The sequence below is a fragment of the Kogia breviceps genome, chromosome 6 (assembly GCF_026419965.1).
Source record: "Kogia breviceps isolate mKogBre1 chromosome 6, mKogBre1 haplotype 1, whole genome shotgun sequence".
NCBI lineage: Eukaryota > Metazoa > Chordata > Mammalia > Artiodactyla > Physeteridae > Kogia > Kogia breviceps.
In genome coordinates, this window is record NC_081315.1 from 125,129,308 (window position 1) to 125,154,552 (window position 25,245).

Here is a 25,245-nt window from a genome sequence, read left to right on the forward strand (position 1 = left end):
ACAAAGAAAAATACTAAAAGAAGGAAGGGAAAAGCAACAAATAACATACAAGGGAATCCCCATAAGGTTAACATCTGATCTTTCAGCAGAAACTCTGCAAGCCAGAAGGGAGTGGCAGGACATATTTAAAGTGATGAAAGGGAAAAACCTACGACCAAGATTACTTTACCCAGCAAGGATCTCATTCAGATTCGATGGAGAAATTAAAACCTTTACAGACAAGCAAAAGCTAAGAGAATCCAGCACTACCAAACCAGCTTTACAACAAATGCTAAAGGAACTTCTCTAGGCAGGAAACACAACAGAAGGAAAAGCCCTATAAAACCAGACCCAAAACAATTAAGAAAATGGTAATAGGCACATACATATCGATAATTACCTTAAATGTAAATGGATTCAGTGCTCCAACCAAAAGACACAGACTGGCTGAATGGATACAAAAACAAGACCCCTATATATGCTGTCTACCAAAGACCCACTTCAGACCTAGGGACACATAGAGACTGAAAGTGAGGGGATGGAAAAAGATATTCCATGCAAATGGAAATCAAAAGAAAGCTGAAGTAGCAATTCTCATTATCAGACAAAATAGACTTTAAAATAAAGATAATTACAAGAAACAAAGAGGACACTACATAATGATTAAGGGATCAATGCAGAAGAAGATATAACAATTGTAAATATTTATGCACCCAATATAGGAGCACCTCACTACATAAGGCAAATACTAACAGCCATAAAAGGGGAAATAGACAGTAACACAATAATAGGGGGACTTTGACACCCCACTTTCCCCAATGGACAGATCATCCAAAATGAAAATAAATAAGGAAACACAAGTCTTAAATGACACATTAGACAAGATGGACTTACTTGATATTTATAGGACATTCCATCCAAAACCAACAGAATACACTTTCTTCTCAAGTGCTCATGGAACATTCTCTAGGGTACATCATATCTTGGGTCACAGATCAAGCCTCAGTAAATTAAAGAAAATTGAAATCATATCAAGTATCTTTTCCAACCACAGCGCTATGAGACTAGATATCAATTACAGGGAAAAAAACTGTAAAAAATACAAACACATAGAAGCTAAACAATACACTACTAAATTACCAACAGATCACTGGAGAAATCAAAGAGGAAATGAAAAAATACCTAGAAACAAATGACAATGAAAACACAATGAACCAAAACCTATAGGATACAGCAAAAGCAGTTCTAACAGGGAACTTTATAGCAATACAATCCTACCTCAAGAAACAAGGAAAGGGCTTCCCTGGTGGCGTGGTGGTTGGGAATCTGTCTGCCGGGGCAGGGGACACGGGTTTGAGCCCTGGTCCGGGAGGATCCCACATGCCGCGGAGCAGCTGGGCCTGTGAGCCGCAGCTACTGAGCCTGTGCTCTGGAGCCCACAAGCCACAACTACTGAACCCGTGCACCACAGCTACTGAGCCTGAGCTCTAGAGCCTGTGAGCCACAACTACTGAGCCCACGTGTCACAACAACTGAAGCGTGCACGCCAAGAGCCTGTGCTCCGCAGCAAGAGAGGCCCATGCACTGCAACGAGGAGTGGCCCCTGCTCGCCGCAGCTGGAGAGGGTCAGCGTGCAGCAACAAAGACCCAAAACAGCCAACAATAAATAAATAAATTTATTTAAAAAGAAAAAAAAGAGACAAGGAAAATCTCAAATCAACAACCTAACCTTACACCTAAAGCATTAGAGAAAGAAGCACAAAAAAAATGCCCAAAGGTAGCAGAAGGAAAGAAATCATAAAGATCAGATCAGAAATAAATGAAAAGAAGTGAAGGAAATAATAGCAAAGATCAATAAAACTAAAAGCTGGTTCTTTGAGAAGATAAACAAAATTGATAAACCATTAGTCAGATTCATCAAGAAAAAAAAGGGAGAAGACTCAAATCAACAGAATTAGAAATGTAAAAGAAGTAAAAACTGACACTGCAGAAATACAAAAGATCATGTGAGATTACTACAAGAAACTATATACCAATAAAATGGACAACCTGAAAGAAATGGACAAATTCTCAGAAGAGCACAATCTTCCAAGAGTGAACCAGGAAGAAATAGAAAATATGAACAGACCAATCACATGCACTAAAATTGAAGCTGTGATTACAAATCTTCCAACAAACAAAAGCCCAGGACCGGATGGTTTCACAGGTGAATTCTATCAAACATTTAGAGAAGAGCTATCAAACACTTAGAGAAGAGCTATCAAACACTTAGAGAAGAGCTAACACCTATTCTTCTCAAACTCTTCCAAAATATAGCAGAAGAGGAACACTCACAAACTCATTCTACGAGGCCACCATCACCCTGATACCAAAACCAGACAAAGATGTCACAATAAGGAAAACTAGAGGCCAACACATGCAAAAATCCTCAACAAAATACTAGCAAACAGAATCCAACAGCACATTAAAAGGATCATACACCATGATCAAGTGGGGTTTATCCCAGGAATGCAAGGATTCTTCAATGCATGCAAATCAATCAATGTGATATACCATATTAACAAACTGAAGGATAAAAACCATATGATCATCTCAATAGATGCAGAAAAAACTTTCAACAAAATTCAACACCCATTTATGATAAAAACTCTCCAGAAAGTGGGCATAGAGGGAACCTACCTCAACATAATAAAGGCCATATATGAGAAACCCACAGGCAACATCATTCTCAATGGTGAAAAACTGAAACCATTTCCTCTAAATCAGGAACAAGACAAGGTTGCCCACTCTCACCACTATTATTCTACACAGTTTTGGAAGTTTTAGCCACAGCAATCAGAGAAGAAAAAGAAATAAAACGAATCCAAATTGGAAAAGAAGAAGTAAAACTGTCACTGTTTGCAGATGACATGATACTACACATAGAGAATCCTAAAGATGCTACCAGAAAACTACTATAGCTAATCAATGAATTGGTAAAGTAGCAGGATACAAAATTAATGCACAGAAACCTCTTGCATTCCTATACACTAACGATGAAAAATCTGAAAGATGAATTAAGGAAACACTTCCATTTACCACTTCAACAAAAAGAATAAAATATCTAGGAATAAACCTACCTAAGGAGACAAAAGACCTGTATGCAAAAAACTGTAACACACTGATGAAAGAAACTAAAGATGATACAAACAGATGGAAAGATACACCGTGTTCTTGGATTGGAAGTATCGACATTGTGAAAATGACTATACTACCCAAAGAAATCTACAGATTCAATGCAATCCCTATCAAACTACCAATGGCATTTTTCACAGAATTGGAACAAAAAATTTTACAATTTGTATGGGAACATAAAAGACCCCAAATAGCCAAAGCAATCTTGAGACAGAAAAACAGAGCTGGAGGAATCAGGCTCCCTGGCTTCAGACTATACTACAAATCTACAGTAATCAAGACAGTATGGTACTGGCACAAAAACAGAAATACAGATCAATGAAACAGAATAGAAATCCCAGAGGTAAACCCACGCACCTATGGTCACCTTCTTTAGACAATGGAGGCAAGAATATACAGTGGAGAAAAGACAGCCTCTTCAATAAGTGGTGCTGGGAAAATGGGATAGCTATATGTAAAAGACTGAAATTAGAACACTCACTAACACCATACACAAAAATAAGCTCAAAATGGATTAAAGACCTAAATGTAAGGCCAGACACTATCAAACTCTTAGAGAAAAACATAGGCCGAACACTTTATGACATAAATCACATTAAGATCCTTTTTGACCCACCTCCTCTAGAAATGGAAATAAAAACAAAAATAAACAAATGGGACCTAATGAAACTTAAAAGTTTTTGCACAGCAAAGGAAACCATAAACAACATAAAAAGACAACCCTCAGAATGGGAGAAAATATTTGCAAGCAAAGCAACTGACAAAGGCTTAATCTCCAAAATATATAAGCAGCTCATGCAGCTCAATATCAAAAAACCAACAACCCAATCCCAAAATGGGTGGAAGACCTAAATAGACATTTCTCCAAAGAAGATATACAGATTGCCTACAAACACATGAAAGGATGCTCAACATCACAAATCATTAAAGAAATGCAAATCGAAACCACTATGAGGTATCACCTCACACGGGTCAGAATGGCCATCATCCAAAAATGTACAAACAACAAATGCTGGAGAGGGTGTGGAGAAAAGGGAGCCCTCTTGCACTGTTGGTGGGAATGTAACAGCCACTATGGAAAACAATATGGAGGTTCCTTAAAAAATTAAAAATAGAACTACCATATGAATTGATACCACCACTATGGAGAACAGTATGGAGGTTCCTTAAAAAACTAAAAATAGAACTACCATACGACCCAGAAATCCCACTACTGGGCATATACCTTGAGAAAACCACAATTCAAAAAGAGTCATGTACCACAATGTTCACTACAGCTCTATTTACAATAGCCAGGACTTGGAAGCAACCTAAGTGTCCTTCAACAGATGAATGGATAAAGAAGATGTGGCACATATATACAATGGAATATTATTTAGTCATAAAAAGAAACGAAATTGAGTTATTTGTAGTGAGGTAGATGGACCTAGAGTCTGTCATACAGAGTGAAGTCAGAAAGAGAAAAACAAATACCGTATGCTAACACATATATATGAAATCTAAAGAAAAAAAAAAAGGTCATGAAGAACCTAGGGGCAAGACGGGAATAAAGACACAGACCTACAAGAGAATGGACTAGAGGACAAAGGTAGGGGGAAGGGTAAGCTGGGACGAAGTGAGAGAGTGGCATGGACATATATACACTACCAAATGTAACAGAGATAGCTAGAGGGAAGCTGCCACATAGCACAGGGAGATTAGCTCAGTACTTTGTGTCCACCTAGAGGGGTGGGATAGGGAGGGTGAGAGGGAGGGAGACTTAAAAGGGAAGAGATATGGGGATATATGTATATGCATAGCTGATTCACTTTTTTATAAAGCAGAAACTAACACACCATTGTAAAGCAATTATACTCCAATAAAGATCTTAAAAAATATTTTAAAAAAAGAAAGAACTACCGTATGACCCAGCAATCCCACTATTAGGCATATACCCTGAGAAAACCATAATTCAAAAAGAGTCATGTACCAAAATGTTTATTGCAGCTCTATTTATGATAGCCAGGACATGGAAGCAACCTAAATGTCCATCAACAGATGAATGGATAAAGAAGATGTGGCACATATATACAATGGAATATTACTCAGCCATAAAAAGAAATGAAACTGAGTTATTTGTAATGAGGTGGATAGACCTGGAGTCTGTCATACATAGTGAAGTAAGTCAGAAGGAGAAAAACAAATACCGTATGCTAACACATATATATGGAATCTAAGAAAAAAAAATGTCATGAAGAGACTAGGGGTAGGACGGGAATAAAACAGACCTACTAGAGCATGGACTTGAGGATATGGGGAGGGGGAAGGGTAAGCTGTGACGATGTGAGAGAGTGGCATGGACATATATACACTACCAAATGTAAATTAGATAGCTAGCGGGAAGCTGCCGCATAGCACAGGGAGTTCACCTCTGTGCTTTGTGACCACCTAGAGGGGTGGGATAGGGAGGGTGGGAGGGAGGGTGATGCAAGAGGGAAGAGATATGGGAACATATGTATATGTATAACTGATTCACTTTGTTGTAAAGGAGAAACTAACACACTATTGTAAAACAGTTATACTCAAATAAAGATGTTAAAAAAAAAAAAAACCCAATGGCACATCATGAGGAATTAATAATCATTTTACACATGGCAAGTAGCTTAATCTTAAATGTTTGTTTTATAATATTAATTTTATAAAAGGCCTAAAGAAATGGACATTTTTACAGTGATCCTCTGCAAGGAAAAGAGAGACGGGATAAAAGTGTAACTTTTGAAACACTTTTAATCCTACAGATTACGTTTCTCTAAATTTTGTCAAGTTTTGGCTTAAATAAGTATGGGAAACGTCAACCCAAATGTATATCACTTTAGAATTTGATAAGTGATTAAAACTAACAATTAAGATTAAAAAAAAAAAAAAAGAGTCATATACCACCATGTTCATTGCAGCTCTATTTACAATAGCCAGGACATGGAGCAACTTAGGTTTCCATCAACAGATGAGTGCATAAAGAAGATGTGGTACATATACACAATGGAATATTACTCAGCCATAAAAAGAAACAAAATTGAGTTATTTGTAAGTGAGGTGGATGGATCTAGAGTCTGTCATACAGAGTGAAGTAAGTCAGAAAGAGAAAAACAAATACCATACACTAATACATATATATGGAATCTAAAAAAAAATGTTTCTAATGAACCTAGGGGCAGGACGGAAATAAAGACACAGACGTAGAGAATGGACTTGAGGACACGGGGAGGGGGAAGGGTAAGCTGGGACGAAGTAAGAGAGTGTCATTGACATTTATACACTACCAAATGTAAAATAGATACTAGTGGGAAGCAGCTGCATAGCACAGGGAGATCAGGTCGGTGCTTTGTGACCACCTAGAGGGGTGGGATAGGGAGGGTGGGAGGGAGACGCAAGAGGGAGGGTATATGGGGATATATGTATATGTATAGCTGATTCACTTTGTTATACAGCAGAAACTAACACACGATTGTAAAGCAAATATACTCCAATAAAGATGTTAAAAAAAAAAAAAAAAGAGCTGTGGGTAGGCATGATGATTTACTAGGCATGAGTCTGCAGACAGAGCACATCTGCAAATTTTCATCCTCCCACAAAATCTGTTCCATCCTATGGTGGACACACCCTAAGAGGTATGCCCTTGTATATTGCCTTGAGTGTGGGCTGAACCTGTAGATATGTTTGGATATTTGTTCTCTTGATTAGCACACCCCACATTCAATCTGTCAAGAATCCCATTGGCTCTATCTTCAATTTTATCTAAAACCAACCACTTCTCGCCAATTCCGTGGCTGCCACCCTGCTCTGAGATAGCATCATCTTTATCTGCCATATCTTCCCTGCTCCCCCCCCATCCTCTATAATCTGCTGTCAGCTCAACACCCAAAATAACGTTTTTACACATTAAGTCAGCGCACTGTTCTGTTAAAAGTCCCGCAGTAGCTCTCCTTTTCAGTCAGAGTTCGCAGTCCTATGTGACCTGATGTTCATTGCCTTTGAGACCTCAGTTCCCCTGTCCCCCAATGCGACAGCTGCACTGACTTCCTTGCTATCTTAGAGCCTCTGTGCTAATGTTCCCTCAGATGTCCACATGGCTGACTCCTGCAATTTATCTGGGTCCCTGCTCAAATATCATCTTTTTTAAAAAGTTAACACCAACAACCTTACAGAAAGTTCACCTCTCCCAGCCCTCCTGATTCCCATCACCCTGATCTAATTTTTGCTTTGCCATAGTACCTATTATCTTAAAACTAACTATATAATTTACTGATTTTACTGCATCTGTTGTCTTCTGCTACTCAAATAAGCTTCATGAAGCCAAGTGTATTTGTTTTCTTTCATCAATGTATCCCCACATTTACGTGTCTAATACCTGACACACAATAGGTGCTCAATAAATACTTGTTGAATTAATTAATTATTAGGAATAAATAACTGGGGAAGAAAAAAAGGCAAAGGATGATAGTTTTAACATGGCATATTTTCTTACATTTAAGTGTTAGAAAAAAGTATAAGTTTTTACAAATCAATAAATTTGATAGGGACTTCCCTGGTGGTGCAGTAGTTAAGTCTCCGTGCTCTCAATGCAAGGGGCCTGGGTTCAATCCCTGGTCAAGGAACTAGATCCCATATGCATGCTGCAACTAAGAGTTCGCATGCCACAACTAAGGAGCCCGCCTGCCACAACTAAGACCAAGTGCAACCAAATAAATAAATAATGAAAATATTTTAAAATAAATAAATAAATTTGATAAACAAAGATATATATTTCCCCCATCATGCAAAGACTTACAATGCTATGTCTCTCTTCTAAATAACAAGAAACAAGTTCAGACTTTAAATAATAATGAATTCCTAATAAAGAACTAAAATTAGCAAAATAAATTTTAAATGTCAGACCAAAAAAACCTCTAGCCTTTAAGTAGTGCTTTTTATTTACCAGACTATTCATATAAATTACCCGAACAACAATACTAATCTTCTAGCTTCCTTTACAGATGAAGAAATGGGTATGTAAAGTTCAGATAACTTTCCCAAAGTCACACAAGAAGCAAAGTCAAAAATGTTGAGATTTGAACCCAGATTTAAATTTACGTTATACCTAACATCATTCTTCATTCTTTACAACACACGCCAGTTAAGAATGGGGACCTGAGCCAGATTCCACTCAAATCCCAGAGCTAACCTTAGGTTAATCATATTATTTCTCTGTGCCTCAATTTATTCATCTGTTAAATGGAGATAATAGTACATTCTCATATAATTGTTGAGACAAAGAAATGACTTAATGAACACATATATACTCAACAAACATTAGCTGTTACCATTATTATTATAATTACCTCAAGGAGGTAATAATAACAAATAATTGTTCTTTTCAGAACCCCTTTAGTGTCTGTTCATTTTATATTTCCTTCCTTACACCTTCTCAGTCATTACTGTTCGGTGCCCTAAAGAACGATGAGTATTCCAAAATTCTTATTGCTTTTATCAAATGTACTGAATTCAAGGGATTTCTTTCAGGACTCTTCTGATTTCTAAGACATAATACCCATTTGTATAAATTATCATACAAGTAAAAAGGGTTTTATATTAAAGAAATACAAAAGTCATTTCTCTGGTTCTAATTCTACTTGATTTTCTATAAATTTACTTGGATAGAATTATTAAATAACTACTAAAACATCTTATATAGTAAATTGGAGTATTCCCACATGCCATCTGAAGTCTCTTCTTTTTGTGTTTAAAGAAAAAAGAGGGTTAAGATTTTTCTAGATTCAGCTCAAACTAAAATTTTTCAGGGAGCATTCATTGTATGAGTCCCGTCAGTTCTTTGAGGATCAAACAGAAATTAATCAATATAGTCCTTACAGTCTCATGAAGAATGTGGACCTCTAATACTGAGAATTAAGACAGTGAAGATCTATTTCAATTATAAACATTGACTAATAGGGATCAGTTCCAAAGTTTGTCATAAAATGTTCTCTGTAAAATGATTTCCATTATAACATTTGAAATGTATTGCCACAGAAGGGAAAGAAAAACCCTCAATTTAAAACTTTTGGCAAAGACAGAGGTAAAATATGTCCCCAATCAAAAAACATTTTTGCTTTAAATATACTAACTGGCAACTTATTTTTCCTTTCGATGATTGCGTATAATTTTCCACAAATTTTTTTTTTCACCTTTACCATCCAAGTTCCCTCATTCAACAAACATTCACATTCATGGACCAAGTACTGCTATAGGTAAGATGAATACGGTTACATCCTTACCCTCTGGTAGACTGGGCAAAAATATTTCTCTTCTCCAACAGAATCACTGTCTACTTCGATACACTCCAAATTAAAAATGTATCAACTTAAATACTTCAGACGGTAGGAAATGAATCAAATCCCTACTTGATTAATTTAGTATTTTAAAAACCTATACATCAAATTTGCATATGAAAAGGTGTGTGGTATTTCAATTATATTCTTATGCATCTGGGGAAAGTTGTTCCTTTTCAGAATATGAAGTTTTCAATATTCAGTATAGATATTTATTATATAAATCCAGATCCAGAGGGTAGGTTGGTAGAGCCATTATATATTCTGACTTTTTCATGTTATTAGTCACACATTCATTTATACACTCACGTACAATAATAAATGAATGTATTTCATTTTAAACCTAGGGTTTCAAATTCTTTTCCCATCTAGGTTACTAAAGAATATTGAGTAGCGTTCCCAATGCTATACAGTGGGTCCTTGTTGGTTATCTATTTTAAATATAGTAGCGTGTATATGTCAATAGATGTATATATATGTATAACTGAATCACTTTGCTGTACACCTGAAAATTACACAACATTGTAAATCAACTATACTCCAATATAAAATAAATAAAAATTCTGAAATGTAAAATAAAATCTAGGGTTAAACACAGGCTTAAATAATAGGGTAATGGCGCCACCTCGTGGACTCATAAAAATTGGATGCTTGTCACTTTCATTACATTAAGTTTTGCATACACATAAGCTTATCTTTTCAGTAATACAGGTATTAATAATATTTAATGCACTAGAGTAAATGTCTGACATCATGGAACATCTATAAAGTATATTATGGGGGAAATAAAGAAAAACAAGTAAAGAGAATTTTAGCAAGTGATCATTTTCAGCTTATGTTAATATGTCCAGTATAAAAGCATTAGATAGTTTACAAATATTAGTTTATAAATACTATAAAACGGTAATAAGATCTTTCATTTTAATGTACTATATTTCTATATTATATATTAAATAATCTCTTGCATAAAGGCATGCAAGCCAAAAAAAATTTTTTTAAGGCCTTATTAGAAAACAGATTAAACCAAAGACCAAGGATCGCAAGTCATCTGAGAAGGGAAAAAAGAAAGTCAAGTTTTGAGATGTTAAATACTTAGTGAAACATGAATGCAACATCTCACCAACAAGCACATTTCTACAACAAAGGCAAGCAATCACTCTTGAGGTAATGGAGGCCGATTTAAGAGCACTGAACACCTGGCGACTCCAGTTTGTCATGCTAAACCATAGAAGTTTCAGCAGTTGGTTGCTAAATCTCCCAATGTGTGTTATAGACATTTCATGAAGTCATTTACTATAGTACCCCGGCTCCAAAATTTGACTCACCGTCACCTCAAAGCTCATTAGTCCTACTTACATTTTCAGTATCCCTCACTCTGCTCATGTGCTATCATCCCTCTTCATCTAGTTTAAATTCCATGTCAAATCAACATAATCTCTCCCGTCCATATGTTCCCTCTCCCTTTTGTCACTTTGTTTACTTTCTTGGCAAACCCCAACCTTAGTTATTTCCAACTCTCTGTCAGCTTTACACCTACACCTATGCAGCTGATCTTGGTGTGGAGAAAATATACAATCGTGACTTTTTTTAAATTTAAATCAATTTAAATTCATTACAAGAACTGAAGTGGACCCCTAAAGCAGCCCGGGAATCCTACTACATTTCTTAGCCTATTCGCACTCTCTCCTAATTATATCTCCTCCTCGCTCTTCAAATACCCCACACTCCCTCCCTCATCCTCACTCTCAGTTGATGACTTTACTTTCTATTACTCTGAAAAATGGGAACAAATTAATAGAAGAGACTATTCAGAAGTTCACACCAGCAGATCATTCACTTACCAGTATCTGTACCCTGCTACTCCTGCTTCAGTGGATGAAAAAGTGCTTGAACTACCATTTAGACTAACTCCTACTGTGTGCACAAGATCCCACCTCATCAACCAATAAATTTTCTAACTCTCTCCTGTATAATCAATGTTTCATTTCTACTGGATATTTCCCATCAATACAAAAACACTTCACATTCTCCCATGCTTAAAAAATAACCCACCCTTGAAAAGTCCTCAGATGAGTCATCCAAATCCATTGTCACCAACTCTGCTCCTTCCACTCTCTCCGAAACTATTCTTTTTTAAAAATTCATTTTATTGAAGTACAGTTGATTTACAATGCTGTGTTAGTTTCCGGTACACAGCAAAGTGGTCAGTTACATTTTTTTTTTCTTTTTCACATTCTTTTCCATTCTGGTTTATCACAGCGTATTGAAGATAGCTCCCTGTGCTCTACAGTAGGACCCTGTTGTTTATCCATCCTATTTATAATAGTTTGCAGTTTGCATCTTCTAATCCAATTCCCAATCCATCCCTCCACTGTGAGTCTGTTTCTGTCTGAAATTATTCTTAACAAGGTCCCAAATGACCTCCACACAGCAAATCCAAGTCATTTCTCAACTCCCATCTTACTTGCACCATGAACAGTTGATCATTCTCTCTTATTTGAAAAGCTTTCTTCTTGTCTTTCAGGATACCACACTTCTCGTTACTTCACTTCGCAGTTCCCTTGGCTGGTTCCCGGTAATTTTCCTGTGCACCTGCCCAAGGGCTCAGTCTTTGATCCTATTTTCTATCTATACTTTGTCCCTTGGTGTTAGCATCCAATCTCATGGCTTTAAGCACCACCATGACAGCTCCCGTATTTGTTTCTCCAGCCCAGACCTTTCCCCAGAACATACGCATATAGTGAATTCCCCACTCAACAATTCTACTTGGAAGTCTAAAAGGCGTCTCAAACTTAACACATACAAAACTATCTTCCTGAGTACTCCTTAGTCATCTCCATCTCAGCAAATAATCAAAAAAGCTTGAAGCCATTTTTCTCATACCGCTTTTCCCTTTCTCTTATATCCTATATCCAATCTGGCCTCCAATACTATCAGTTCTACTGTAAAAATCTGTTCAGAGTTGAATCATTTATTTACTCCACTGGTACCACTAAGCCAACACTGTTCTCTCACTGTATTATTGCACTAGCTTAACTGGTTTACCTGCTCCAACTCTATTCCCCACCACCGTTCTCTCTTCTCAGTAGAGCTTCGAGAAAGAACATGTAAGTCCAAAGTCATATCACGTCATTCCTCTACTCAACTCTCCAGCGGTTACCGAGGTTCCTCAAACAAACAAAATAAAACCTAAAAACCATACGATGACTTATAAGGTCCTAAGTAGTCTATTACCTTTCTAACTTCACTTCCTATTTGCTTACCCCACTCCAGCCAAACTGGTCTCATTTCTGTTCCTCGACTACGTCAAGTATGTGAGTTATTGATTGCTGAATAACAAATTATCCCAAAATTTACTGACTTAAAACAACCTTATTCTCACACACTTTCTGTAGGTCAGGAATCCAGGTGTAGCTTAGCTGGATTCTCTGCTTCAGCGTCTCTGACAGACTGCAATCAACAGCTGGGGCTGTAATCATCTCAAGGCTCGGCTTGTTAAAGACTCACTTCCAGGCTCACTTACCTGGCTGTTGACAGGATTCAGTGGCCTATTGGTCTGATAGCCCCAGTTCCTTAATGGACGTCGGCCAGAGGCCACTCTCTGTTCTTTACCACACAGGCCTCTCCAGCATAGGCGCTTGCTTCATCAAAGCAAGCAATCCAAAAAGGCAAGAGGAAGAATGGGAGCAAGACACAGCTCAGAGTCTTTAATAACCTAACCCCGGAAGTGACACTCCAGGGAAGGGGACTGCATAACGGAGGGAGTGACATGAGGTGGGGATCATTACGAGCCTTGTAAAATGCTGTCTACCACACACGTTTGGTGCTACTCAGGAAGCACTGGTTGCATAGAACATTCCTCCACGTGTCAGCATGTTTCTCTCCCTCACCTTCAAGTCTTTGACCTAATGTCACCTTCTCAGTGATATCTTTTTAAAATTACAATTCCTACCCCCCAAACACTCCTCATCCCCTTCTTCATTTTTCTCCACACCACTCACTGACTTTAACGTACCATATAACTTATTTATTGTGGTTGATTTCTATTTTGTCAACTTAGCTAAGCTAGTACTGCATTTCCACTTCCTTCCCTGAAGAGTTCCAAGATAGCATGGACCACAGAGACATTTTGCCTGAGATCTGGTAGGTGGAAGTGAAGCAGGAGTCCTATACTTTTACATGAGGGAGGCCAGGGCAGGGCACGAGGCAATGTTGTAGATTGTGCACGTTGACACCTCTTCTGCCAACACATCCTGTAGGTGTTGGGTAGCAGTCAGGTCCAAACCTTCAACGCCTGTCAGATCTTCTCTTCCAATTTCAGCAACTCTTGAGTCTGTGACAAAGGACGAGCTCCTGCTTCAGGTCACCTCCCTCATCAAAGTTGAACCCTGGGAACCAGGGAGAAATCAGTGCAGATTCCAATCCATTCTCACGGGTTCCGGTTCATCCTTGCCAGTTTCCCCTGCTTCCTCTACTTGACAATTGTGATTTGACCTTCTGCTACTAGTTCTGCTCCTCTGATAGAACTCTAATATTCATTTATGTGTGTTTTCTGCCATTAAAACATAAGCTCTGTGAGTAAAAAATATTGTGTTTTGTTTACTGCTCTTGCCCCAGCACCTAGAACAGGGCCTGGTACATAGTACAACTTTTTAAAACATAAGGCACTAAGAATAAATATTAAGGGTGGCAAGAAAAGGAAAAGACTAACAGATGTTCTAGAAGAAATGTTCCTGTAAAAATTTAAAACTGGAATGTGTCCTAATGGATGGATAGGAAGGAAATACAGTCTACACAATGAAATAGCATGAAAAAAATCGAGATGAGCATATGCTAAGTGGAACATACACTGTATGTTGTCCAGAGATTAGGAATTTGACCTGGGGAAGCCACTATCATTTCTGTAGCAAGTGACTAACCTGGAGAAGACGCTATTTCAGGAAATTTGTCTTCCAGGAATATACTCAGTTGATTGGAAAGGGAGAATCAGAAAAGTAGGGATACAAATCACACATGTTGTCTTAGATTACTAGTATGACAATAGAGAAAAGGAAAAGGTAAATACAAAAATAATTGTTAAAAGGTTATAACATGGCAACTGTAGAAATCATTAGTGCTATTTATTCATTTCTGATTCTCCTCCTAAACACATAATAGAGTTCCATTTCCCCACCTTTTTGAAGTTATGCATGGCCATGAAACTTGCTTTAGTCCTAGAAATATGAAGCAACATGCCAAGTGCCACTTCAAAATGGAAGACTTTAATAACAAGTGTGATTCTCTATCTTCCCTTCTGCCTTCACGTTGCCTAGAAATATTACAAATGGTGAAGGTTTCATTAGTCTGAGTCTCTAAATGGCCAAGAGCATTATAAGAAACAAACCTTTGTGGTTTTAAGCCACAAAGACTTTGGATTGTTTGTAACTGCAACACAACCTCACCCATTCTGATTGTGGCAGTTTTAACTGGTGTCAACAAATATTTACATTCCCCTCTTTAAGAGATGGAGCTTAATTTCCCTCCCTTTTTGTGTGAGCCGAAGTTAATAACTCATTTCTAACAAGTGATGGCATGTAACTTCTCAGACTAGGTCTGAGAAAAACATTAGGACTGTCTCTGGGATCACTCACTTTGGGGAAAATCAAACTGCCGTAACTTGAGGACACTCGAGCAGACCTATGGAGATCCACATGCTGAGGAGTTGAGGCCTCCTGCCAACTATTAGCATTAGCTTGCCAAGCTCAGGAGTGAGCCACCTTGGAAGAGGATCCTACAGCCCCAGGCAACATCCTGAATGCAACCTCAAGAGATACACTAAGACAGCTTAGCTGCTCTTGGATTCCTGATCTTCAGAAATTGTACAAGATGATAAATGCTTACTGTCTTAATCCACCATGCTTTAGGCTAATTTGATACACAACAATAGATAACAGATACATTGAATGATATAGAAACACACTAAAAATTGAACATTGAGGATAGAATGAAATCAAAGATAGCTCCTAGGCTTTGAGCTTTGAAAAATTTGGAAAAATTGTGATATCACTGACGGTAAGTTACTCAATTTCATTGTATTTTTGAGGCAAGGGCCATGTCTGCTCAACAAACATTTGCTGGAGTCTTGTAAATGTTTAACAACTGAAAAAAGTGTTCAGAACTGAAAAAAAATATTCCACTACAGATAGGGGAGAACTCTCATCTCCTCTTGTCTAGATACTATACTTCTATTACAATTTTGCTCCCAGTAGTACCACATTGCTAGTACACACCAACTGCAAGTTTAAGTTCCTAAAGTATTGAGATGAAAGTAAGCCCACAGGCAATTTCCTGACTATATTTCCTCCCACTTATCTCAAGAGTCATGAGAGATGTGCAGTTATGCTACTTTTGTTTCCCTGATGATTACTATAGTTTCTACACTAAAACCCTAAAAGGAAAAAAGGAGAAATAGTATAGTTGAAGAATGAGTATTCTATAATGAATGGTTTCCATTCATGTATCAAATGCAGAATTGAAATATTTTCTAGCCATCGTTTTATCAGTCTAACAGCTTCACCTCACAGTCTACCTTTAAAATCCTTAAACTAACCTTTATTTACAATCAATTTTTAATCCTTCTATCTATTACCACATTATCTCTCCTGAGAACTCACTCTAAGCCTCAAAGATTTGGCTTGAACAGTGGCTAAATCCATTAGGTATGATCTCAGAATCCCCCCAAATTTAGAAATATTGCCATCTTAGCCAAGAATTTCACACTAACAGTAGACAAAAACCATCAATAAAGCACCACTTGTTAAAATGAAAACAGACTACAAATATGACTTTTATTAAGCTTTATTTTAAAATAGTTTCAGATTCACAAAAAAGTTGCAAAAATGGTACACAGGGAGTTCCCAGACACCTGTCATCCAACTTCCCCTATTGTTAACATTTTATAATACCGTGTACATCTGTCACAAAAAAGAAACCAACAATGGCACATTACTATTAACTAAATTCCACACTTTATTTAAATTTCACCAGTTTTCCATTAATGTCCTTTTTCTGCTTGAGGATCCCAGCCAGGATACAACATTACATTTAGTCATATGTCTCGTCTCCTCTGGAGTGACAGTTTCACAAACTTTGTTTTTCATGATCACAACAGTTTGAATGCAGTTTAGGGAATTAGTAGAACGTCCACCAATTTGATTTTGTCTGATGTTTTTCTCCTGAGTAGACTGGGGTTAGAGCTTTGCATAAGAATAACACAGAAGGAGGTGAAGTGTTCTTCTCATCACATCTTATCAGGGTACACTCTATCAATATGACTTACCACTGATGTTGATATTGATTACCTGGCTTAGGTAGTATTTGCTAGATTTCTCTACTGTAAAGTTATGCTTTCCCCCTCTTGCCTTATCCTACCCTTTGAAAGCAAGTCACTAAGCACAGCCCATACTCAAGATGATGCTGGGGTAGGAAAGGGGGATTAAACTTATCTCCTGGAGAGAAGTGACTTTTTAAAATAAAAATTTACTCAATTCCTGAAATACATACCCTCAAAGCATTTGCTAATGCAATTTAGTGCCCATTTAATGTGAATCACTCTGCTAGGCACTTCAAATAATGGTTAGAAACAGACCTGCATCATGAGGAGTTTATAATATAGTGAAGAAAATATACCACAAGAAAAATGCTAGTTAAGTACTATAATGCTAGTTAAGTCACAAAAAGGGAAAAATCAAATTCAGTTGGAATTATGAAAAGTTTCATAGAAGAAGAGATACTTAAGCAAGGTATTTAAAGCTGAGTATAATTTTGACAGATGGAAATTCAACAACAATTTATGATTTTTAAAATCTCAAAAATGTGGGTATAGAGGGAATGTACCTCAATATACTAAAAACCATATATATCAATCCCATACCTAATATACAGTGCAAAGGTAAAAACTTTTCATCTAATATCAGGAACAAGACAAGGATGCCCACTCTCACCACTTTTGTTCCACATAGTATTTGAAGTCCTAGTCAGAGCAATTAGGCAAGAAAAAGAAATAAAAGGTATCCAAATTGGAGAGAAGTAAAATTGTCACTATTTTAGATGACATGATTTAATATATAGAAAACCCAAAGATTCCTCCAAAAAAACTGTTAGAACTAATAAATGAATTCAGTAAAGTTGCAGAATACAAAATCAACATACAAAAATCTGTTACATTTCTATACGTTAATAACAAACTATTGGGAAAAAAATTAAGAAAACAATCCCATTTACAATTGCATCAAAAAGAATAAAATACCTAGGAATAAATTCAACAAGGAGGAGAAAGACCTGTACACTGAAAACTATAAGACACTGATAAAAGAAACTGAAGACACAAACAAATGGAAAGATTATCCATGCTCATGGATTGGAAGAATATTGTTATAATATCCATACTATGCAAAGCAATCTATAGATTCAATGCAATCCTTACCAAAATTCCAATGGCACTTTTCATAGAAATAGAACAACAAACCTAAAATTTGTATGAAATCACAAAAGACCCCAAATAGCCAGAGCAATCTTGAGAAAGATGAACAAATCTGAAGGCATCATGATCCCTGATTTCAAACTATACTACAAAGCTCTAGTGATCAAAACAGCATGGTGATGGCACAGAGACACATAGATCAATAGAACAGAATAGAGATCCCAGAAATAAACCCACACATATATATAATGAGTTAATTTATAATGAGTTAATTTATGACATAGGAGCCAAGAATATACAATAGGAAAAGGACAGTCTCTTCAATAAATGGTGGGAAAACTAGAAAACCACATGCAAAAGATTAAAAATAGGCCACTATCTTACACCATACACAAAAATGAATTCACAATGGATTAAAGACTTGAATGTAAGACCTGAAAACATAAAACTCCTAGGAGAAAACATAGGTGCTAAGCTCCTTGACATCAGTCTTGGTGATGATTTTTTTTTTTTCAGTGCCATACAGCATGTGGGAACTTAGTTCCCTGACCAGGGGTTGAACACATTCCACTGCATTGGAAGCACATAGTTTTAACCACTAGACCACCAAGGAAGTCCCTTGGAGATGATTTTTTTAACCTGACCACAAAAGTACAGGCAACAAAAGCAAAAATAAACAAGTGGGGCTACAACAAACTAACAAGTTTTGGCACAGCAAAGGAAACCATCAACAAAATGAAAAGGCAGCCTACTGAATGGGAGAAAATATTTGCAAATCATATATCCTGCAAAGGAGCTAATATCCAAAATATATAAAAACTCATACAACTCAATAGCAAAAACAAACCATCCAATTTTTTAAAAATGGGCAGAAGATCTAAATAGACATTTTTCCAAAGACATACAAACAGCCAAGAGGCACTTGAAAGGATGCTCAATGTCACTAATCAACAGGAAATGTACATCAAAAATATGAGATATCACCTCACACACATTAGTATGGCTATTATCAAAAAGACAAGGAATAACAAGTGTTGGTAAGAATGTGGAGAAAAGGGAACCCTCATGCACTGTTGGTGGGAATGTAAATGGTGTGCAGCCACTATGGAGAACAGTATGAGGATTCTTCAAAAAAATTAAAAGTAGAACTAGAGGGTGATCCAACAATTCCACTCCGTGGTATTTACTCAAAGAAAACAAAACACTAATTCAAGAAGATATATGCACCCCCATGTTCACTGCAGGGTTATTTTTAACAGCCAAGATATGGAAACAACCTAAGTGTCCACTGATGGATGAATGAAAAAAGAAGATGTGGTACACACACACACACACACACACACACACAAAGGGACACTATTAAGCCATAAAAAAAGAATGAAATCTTGCCATTTGTGACAACATGGATGGATCTTGAGGGTATTATGCTAAATGCAATACATTGGACAGAGAAAGACAAACACTGTATGATCTCACTTATATGTGGAATCAAAAAAACAACCACCACCACCCATAGACTCATAATATAAACTGCCAGTTATAAAATAAGTAACTCCTGGAGATGTATGAGGATGGAGGTTAACTAGACTTACTGTGGTGATCATTTGACAATACATACAAATATCAGATCATTATGTTGTACACCTGAAACTAATCTAACATTATGTCAACTACAGGAAGAAAAAAAGAAAATAGATCGGAAATAGATGGAAAGACATTCAAGATGGAGAAAAGAGCATAAACAAAATATGAGGGTTCTCTCTCTCTCTCCCTCTTTCTCTCATTCATCCAGTGCTTTAGCACTTTAACCCAACACAAACATTCATTTTAAGATCTTCACTAAGTCTTACTAGGTTAGCATAAGTGAATGGTGTTAGGGGCTATATTGTCCTAACCCCCCAGTACCTCAGAATATGACGATATTTGGAGATAAGGTCTTTAAAAAAATAATTAAGGTTAAAAGAGGTCATTAGGACAGGCCCTAATCCAATATGACCGGTGTCCTTATAAGAAGATATTAAGTTATAGATAGGCAGAGAGAGAAGAGGATGTGAAGAAACAGGCCCATCTACAGGTCAAGAAGAGGTCTCTGAAGAAACACACCTGTGGACACCTTGATCTCAGACTTCTAGTCTCCAAAATTACGAGAAAACAAATTACTGTTGTTTAAGACATCCTGTCTGTGGTATTTTGCTAGACCAGCCCTAGCAAAACAACACATGCTCAGTTAGAGATTCTAAATCAAATCTAATTTGGCAAAATTCCCCACTGTGATTTGTTATTTAAACCGTATTATTGTGTAGTTCTTTCCATTCACTAGTATCATGAAGAGAGTAAAGGTGAAGAAAGGAAAAAGTGAGCCTTAAAAACAACTTTAGTTCTTTCACATTTTATGCCCTATAAACTTGTCCATTCCACCCCTAACCATAACAGAAATTCTTGTCCTAAATTCCTGCCCCTCGAAAAGTATGTAGTGATTTCATGAAGCTTCACAGATCTCTCTTGTAGCACTTTATTCACCAGATCGCTTGATAACATTATACCTGACAGCAACTGCTGCAACATAGTGCCCCAAATGGTCCACTACTCAGTAAAAGCTTCACCTCGATCCACCTTTTTGTCTCATACCGGAGGAAAATTTAAAGGGAAAATAGAAAATAAATTTAAATGGCATTTAACAAGCACATATCTAGGGCTCCAAGTATTCCTAAACGTCTGTAATTCCCCTTTTCAAGAAACAGACCTACCATATTTTTAGCTGCACCCCCAAAGAAACGTATAGCAGGGAAGTTAAGACCCAGGTGTCCACTTGCAAGAGACAACAGAAGCTCTGGAGCGGCTAGATTGTGGACCACAAACCAAGGTCCGAAGGCAACACGGGAAACGTTCACACACGCATGTGAAAAGGTCTCCCGCACGCTCGTCCGGTCTAATACCCTTTCCTTTTCCTAATCTTGTGTTTACAAAATCCTTTGGCAAGGCCTTCAGTAGAGTGCAAATACTCCTAAGAGATTAGACTCCCCCAAAACAAAACAAAAACTGATTGCAGACCACTGACACCTGCGCTTCAGGAACCGCAATGTCGGCGGAACACGGGAAGACACGGAGTTTTTTAGCAGAGACAAAAAAAAAAAAAAAAAAAAAAATCAGCTAGTTCCATGAAAATCAACCAACCAAAAGGTTAAGAAGCAGAGAACTATCGAACCTGGTGCTTTGGTAACAAGGGTGACTTCTAAAGTAACTCTCCTAACAAAACAGCTCTTCTGCCTTCTTCACTCAGCGAACGCGCGAGTCCGACAAGATTTCCTGATTTCGCGAGAACTTTTGGCAGCTCTGAATGCGCACGCGTCGGAATCGGAGGCCACGTGAGCAGTCCAGCTGTAGCTGGGGGCCGAGGCGGGGTGGAGAAGCTGAGGAAGGGGAGGGCCATCAGGAAGATGGTGGCCAACGGATGGGGTGGAACCTCAGCGGAGGTGGGGGGGGCGGGGCGGAGGGAGAAAGCGCGTAGGCCCCGCCCCTCGCGGCGCTTCCCCGGAATAGCGTCACCAGCTCTATAAGAGAGCGTGTGGCGAAGAATTCGGCCTTTCACATCCGGGAAGCGTAGAGTTTAGGTGGAGGTACGGCGCTGTGTTTCGTGCGCTAAAATACTTGAGACAGAACTTTGGGCCAAGTTTAAAATGCAGGAGATGCAACGGTATTGTAAGAGTAGATCGACGTCAGCTTGGAAAACCTCTAGGTTCAAACGCCTGAGTGGATTTAAATGTTCATTGATTCGCGGGGCAGCCACGTTCAGCCGGGGTCGCTGAGTCGGAAAACTAGCGCCCGTGGGCCGTGGGCCTTCCGGCAAAGGGTAAATGCAGCTGACCCCGGTTAAGGTTATTAGTTCCGCTGTTGGTGTCATGTGGCCATCTTGAATCTACTCCGCCACTATTAAATAGTAACACCGCATCCGGATAACCCGCCAGTTTGATCCAGGAGGTGAGTAGTATCTGTAGTTGTCCTTGCTGGTCTTTTCTGGGATTATGAATTTCCATGTATCTTTGGGACCTGTCAGCTGTGGCAGTCTCCCTTCCTAGCCATGGAAGAGCATATTCTTGTTTATTGGCAAAGCTGTCACCATTTAATTGGTATCAGATTCTGACTTGCACAAGTAACATTCTTCACTTTAAAAATCTGGAGGGTATTGGGTTTTGGGGCAGACATCTAACTACTGTTCATATGTTTTTAGGAAGCTGAGCTCATTGTTCCAATGGATGATGGAAAACAACAAGGTACGTTCCTGTTTTATATATATATATATATATATATATATTTGTTTCTGAATCTGAAACCCTTAGTGCTAAGGATTTGGAAGGCCAAAATTGGCATATTTTGCTGGCATTTTGTAATTTAAAAGTAAATAGCCAACTGAATAGAAAGTAACTGAACTAGCTGCTAAGACTCAGCACCATGAGGTAAGTACACAAATTAGAGTTTTATAAAGCTGGTTTTCTTCTCTTGCAGAAGTCAAGAAATCCAAAGCGATATGGGTGAAGTCTTACTTAGCATCCTGAAGTACACTGCCAAATGTGATTTTAAATCTCAAGTATGGTATTTAAATGGAGAATAAATAAGTGCTTCCTTGCTATATCAATAAAATGCTTGACTTGTACAGATGTCAGTGTTCCCTGACTGAATGACTAATAAGTGCAAAGGTAACTATAAGTAGTGAACAGGCTACCTCCTGTTCCACTGTTGGGAGCTCGAGTGGAAGTAACATGAATTAGTATTGTTGTGTAAGGTATTATTTGGGGATTATACATAAAAAACCAGTTTACCCCTGAGGAAGAGACCAGGGTCATTTAATACCACACAGATTAAGGAAACTGCATGGTGAAAAGCTATGCACTTTACACAGATGTGCACTGAACACTTGCATCTTTAAAACTCACACTTAACATTTAACAAGAAAAAAAATTAAGCTATAATAAATGCATATCTTATGAACCAAGCATTCTAACTCAAGGTTGAGCAAACTGCAGGCCATCTGTTAACTATCTGTTAAGTTTGCCAGCCTCTGGTCTAGTTAAAAGGCCGATATAAATGTTTGCATCAGCACTGTAGTTCCATTACAAGGATGGCCCAAGAGAAACTCAGGAAGATAAATTTTCTCACCTGCATTGCAGGTTTTTCCCAAGCCCTTGTGCATGTGTGCACCGTCTATAGCTCTGTCATCTCTAGATGTACATGCAAAGTTTTTTCCTTTATCAAAGTCATGAGTGTTAGAAAACGTTTTAATGCTATTCTACTTGAACTGCATTGCACTTCTGCAAAGTAGTAAACTATAAAGCACTTTCAGGTTAGCACCAGTTTTTTTACATAGCTCAGAATTTACAAAAGGGATGCAATATGATACAGAAGGGAAAGGGATGGGGGTGAAGTCCCTCCATGGTGAGTTAGCCATTTAAGAGGATTACTTAAGCATTCTAAATCCTATAGTTTGCACTCACTGCCTCACCTTATTTTACCACCTGGGATTTTGGGAAGGACTCATGATAGCAGTCATGTCACCCCTGATAAAGATTACTCAAGTATCCTGAGGGCTTAGCTTTTATATTTGGGCAAAGATTTTGTGCTGCTACCAAGAATGCCCTGTAGGATACATAGTAAGCAGCTATCCGTTACTCCTTTGGGAAACAGCCAGAGGGAAAACTTACCTTTAGACTGGAGAAGCATGGGTTAGAGGGATGGAAGGAGATGCTCTTGTCTGCATTGGGACTCTTCCAGTTCTGGAGTTTGGATTCAAAACCTTTCAACAGCTGTCTCATCTTGGCCTCTGCCTGTTAACCCATTTGAAAACTAGAAATATTATAAAATCTTACCTTTTATAAATTGTCAATGAGGTGCATAGCCACCTAGTACATAAGTGGTATATGGATTAAACATAACAGTTATTTTAGACTTTCCCATACTATAGACAGGGAAAGCATTTTTAATCGTCTATTTTTATTAGATGGGACTATCAGGATACTCTGCAGGTTTAAGTTAGTTACCCGAAGGTTGCAGTAGGTGGCACTCTTAAATCATGGTCTGGAAAACAGCATGATGCTAAGGAAAAAACTTTTTTTTTACCAAGCTGTAAACTTGAAGTGATTAAAAGTAATCAAGCAGATTGAATTAGGTTGTGCATTGAACAGTTTGAAGGCATTCTTTATTATGTTATCAGGAATGCTAATTTGTGCTAACAACATACAAGGTAGCTAGAATGTTTTTCTCTTTAGTTGCCATAGTGCTTGGTACAAAGGCTTCATTCAGGAATGTACTGTGACAATGATATTCTTTTCCAGTCTGTTTATAATAGAATTCCTTTATCTTTTTGGCCTTCAGTTTTCTCATGAAAGGCCAGAAAGATGTGGTCTGATTTTTTTTTTTTTTTTTTAATCAGCCTAAGGAAAAAAATCTGAGCTTAAAGAATTACATGAACAGAAAACAATGCCACTCTTATTTTGGGTATAGTAAAGAGTATTTTTTTTATGTCAAATGTAGGCTCTTTATATGAATATGTACCATTGATTCAGTTATAAAGGAGTTCTCAATCCAAATTAATGTAAAAACAGCCTGACTGCACAATCAATATACAATAATCTCTGGAGAATGCTGAGAAATAGGCAGAGACAAGACTCAGGAGAATAATGAATTTAGTGTCCATTAAACTAATTTGGGTAGGCAACAATGCTAAATACGGATAATCGTTACTACACTGAGGTATCTGTAACCAGAATGTTCACATCACAAATTCTCAAGCAGCAAAGGGGGGTACACAGTTCTTATCACAACACAACACAAATATGGATCTCTGCTCCCATTAGCTGGCATCTCTGGCTAAATGCTAATGTTGGAAATTTTCCAACAGATTCTTTAAATATTATTTTCTTGAGGCTGCCATGAAGGATTACAGTTTGGTGACACTTTTTATCCAAGGTACAAAGGCTGAGACTTTGGTATAAACACCAGGGGAATCCTTGACCCCACAGCCATATCCCCAGGAAGTCACCCCGTATACAACCCAGCTCTCTCCTGGCCGTTCACACATGAGTGGTCCTCCGCTGTCTCCCTGGCAGCTGTCCACACGTTTGTGTTCATGGAGGTTTCCAGCACAGAGCATCCTTCCTGTAAATCGACCTTTGTAACGGTCTTCACAAAACCTCTTGGGAAGTAAGGGGATGGCTGCTTGTTGTAGAGTTCTTGAGTAGGCTCGTCCTATGCAGGCCAAATAATTGAATTAGATTCCAGGTAAAGAACGTAGTG

The 25,245-nt window shown here is 37.8% G+C and overlaps 1 protein-coding gene, 1 long non-coding RNA gene and 1 other non-coding gene across 3 annotated transcripts in view; 2 read left to right on the forward strand and 1 right to left on the reverse strand.

The window, feature by feature from the left end:
• The first annotated feature begins 21,540 nt into the window (after positions 1-21,540).
• Positions 21,541-22,613, forward strand: LOC131758538 (uncharacterized). The gene is made up of 3 exons (XR_009336209.2): positions 21,541-21,936; positions 22,187-22,229; positions 22,462-22,613. It is a non-coding gene; the product is annotated as an uncharacterized lncRNA (long non-coding RNA).
• Positions 21,987-22,117, forward strand: LOC131759032 (small nucleolar RNA SNORA24). Its single transcript, XR_009336366.1, has one exon. It is a non-coding gene; the product is annotated as a small nucleolar RNA SNORA24 (small nucleolar RNA).
• Positions 22,614-24,116: 1,503 nt separating the features above from the next.
• PRSS12 (serine protease 12) overlaps positions 24,117-25,245 on the reverse strand; it is a 71,657-nt gene continuing 70,528 nt past the window's right edge. The window contains exon 13 of the mRNA XM_059066745.2: positions 24,117-25,197. Within this exon, the coding sequence (XP_058922728.1) occupies positions 24,890-25,197 (308 nt within the window). The 3' untranslated portion in view covers positions 24,117-24,889. The remainder of the gene's footprint in view (positions 25,198-25,245) is intronic.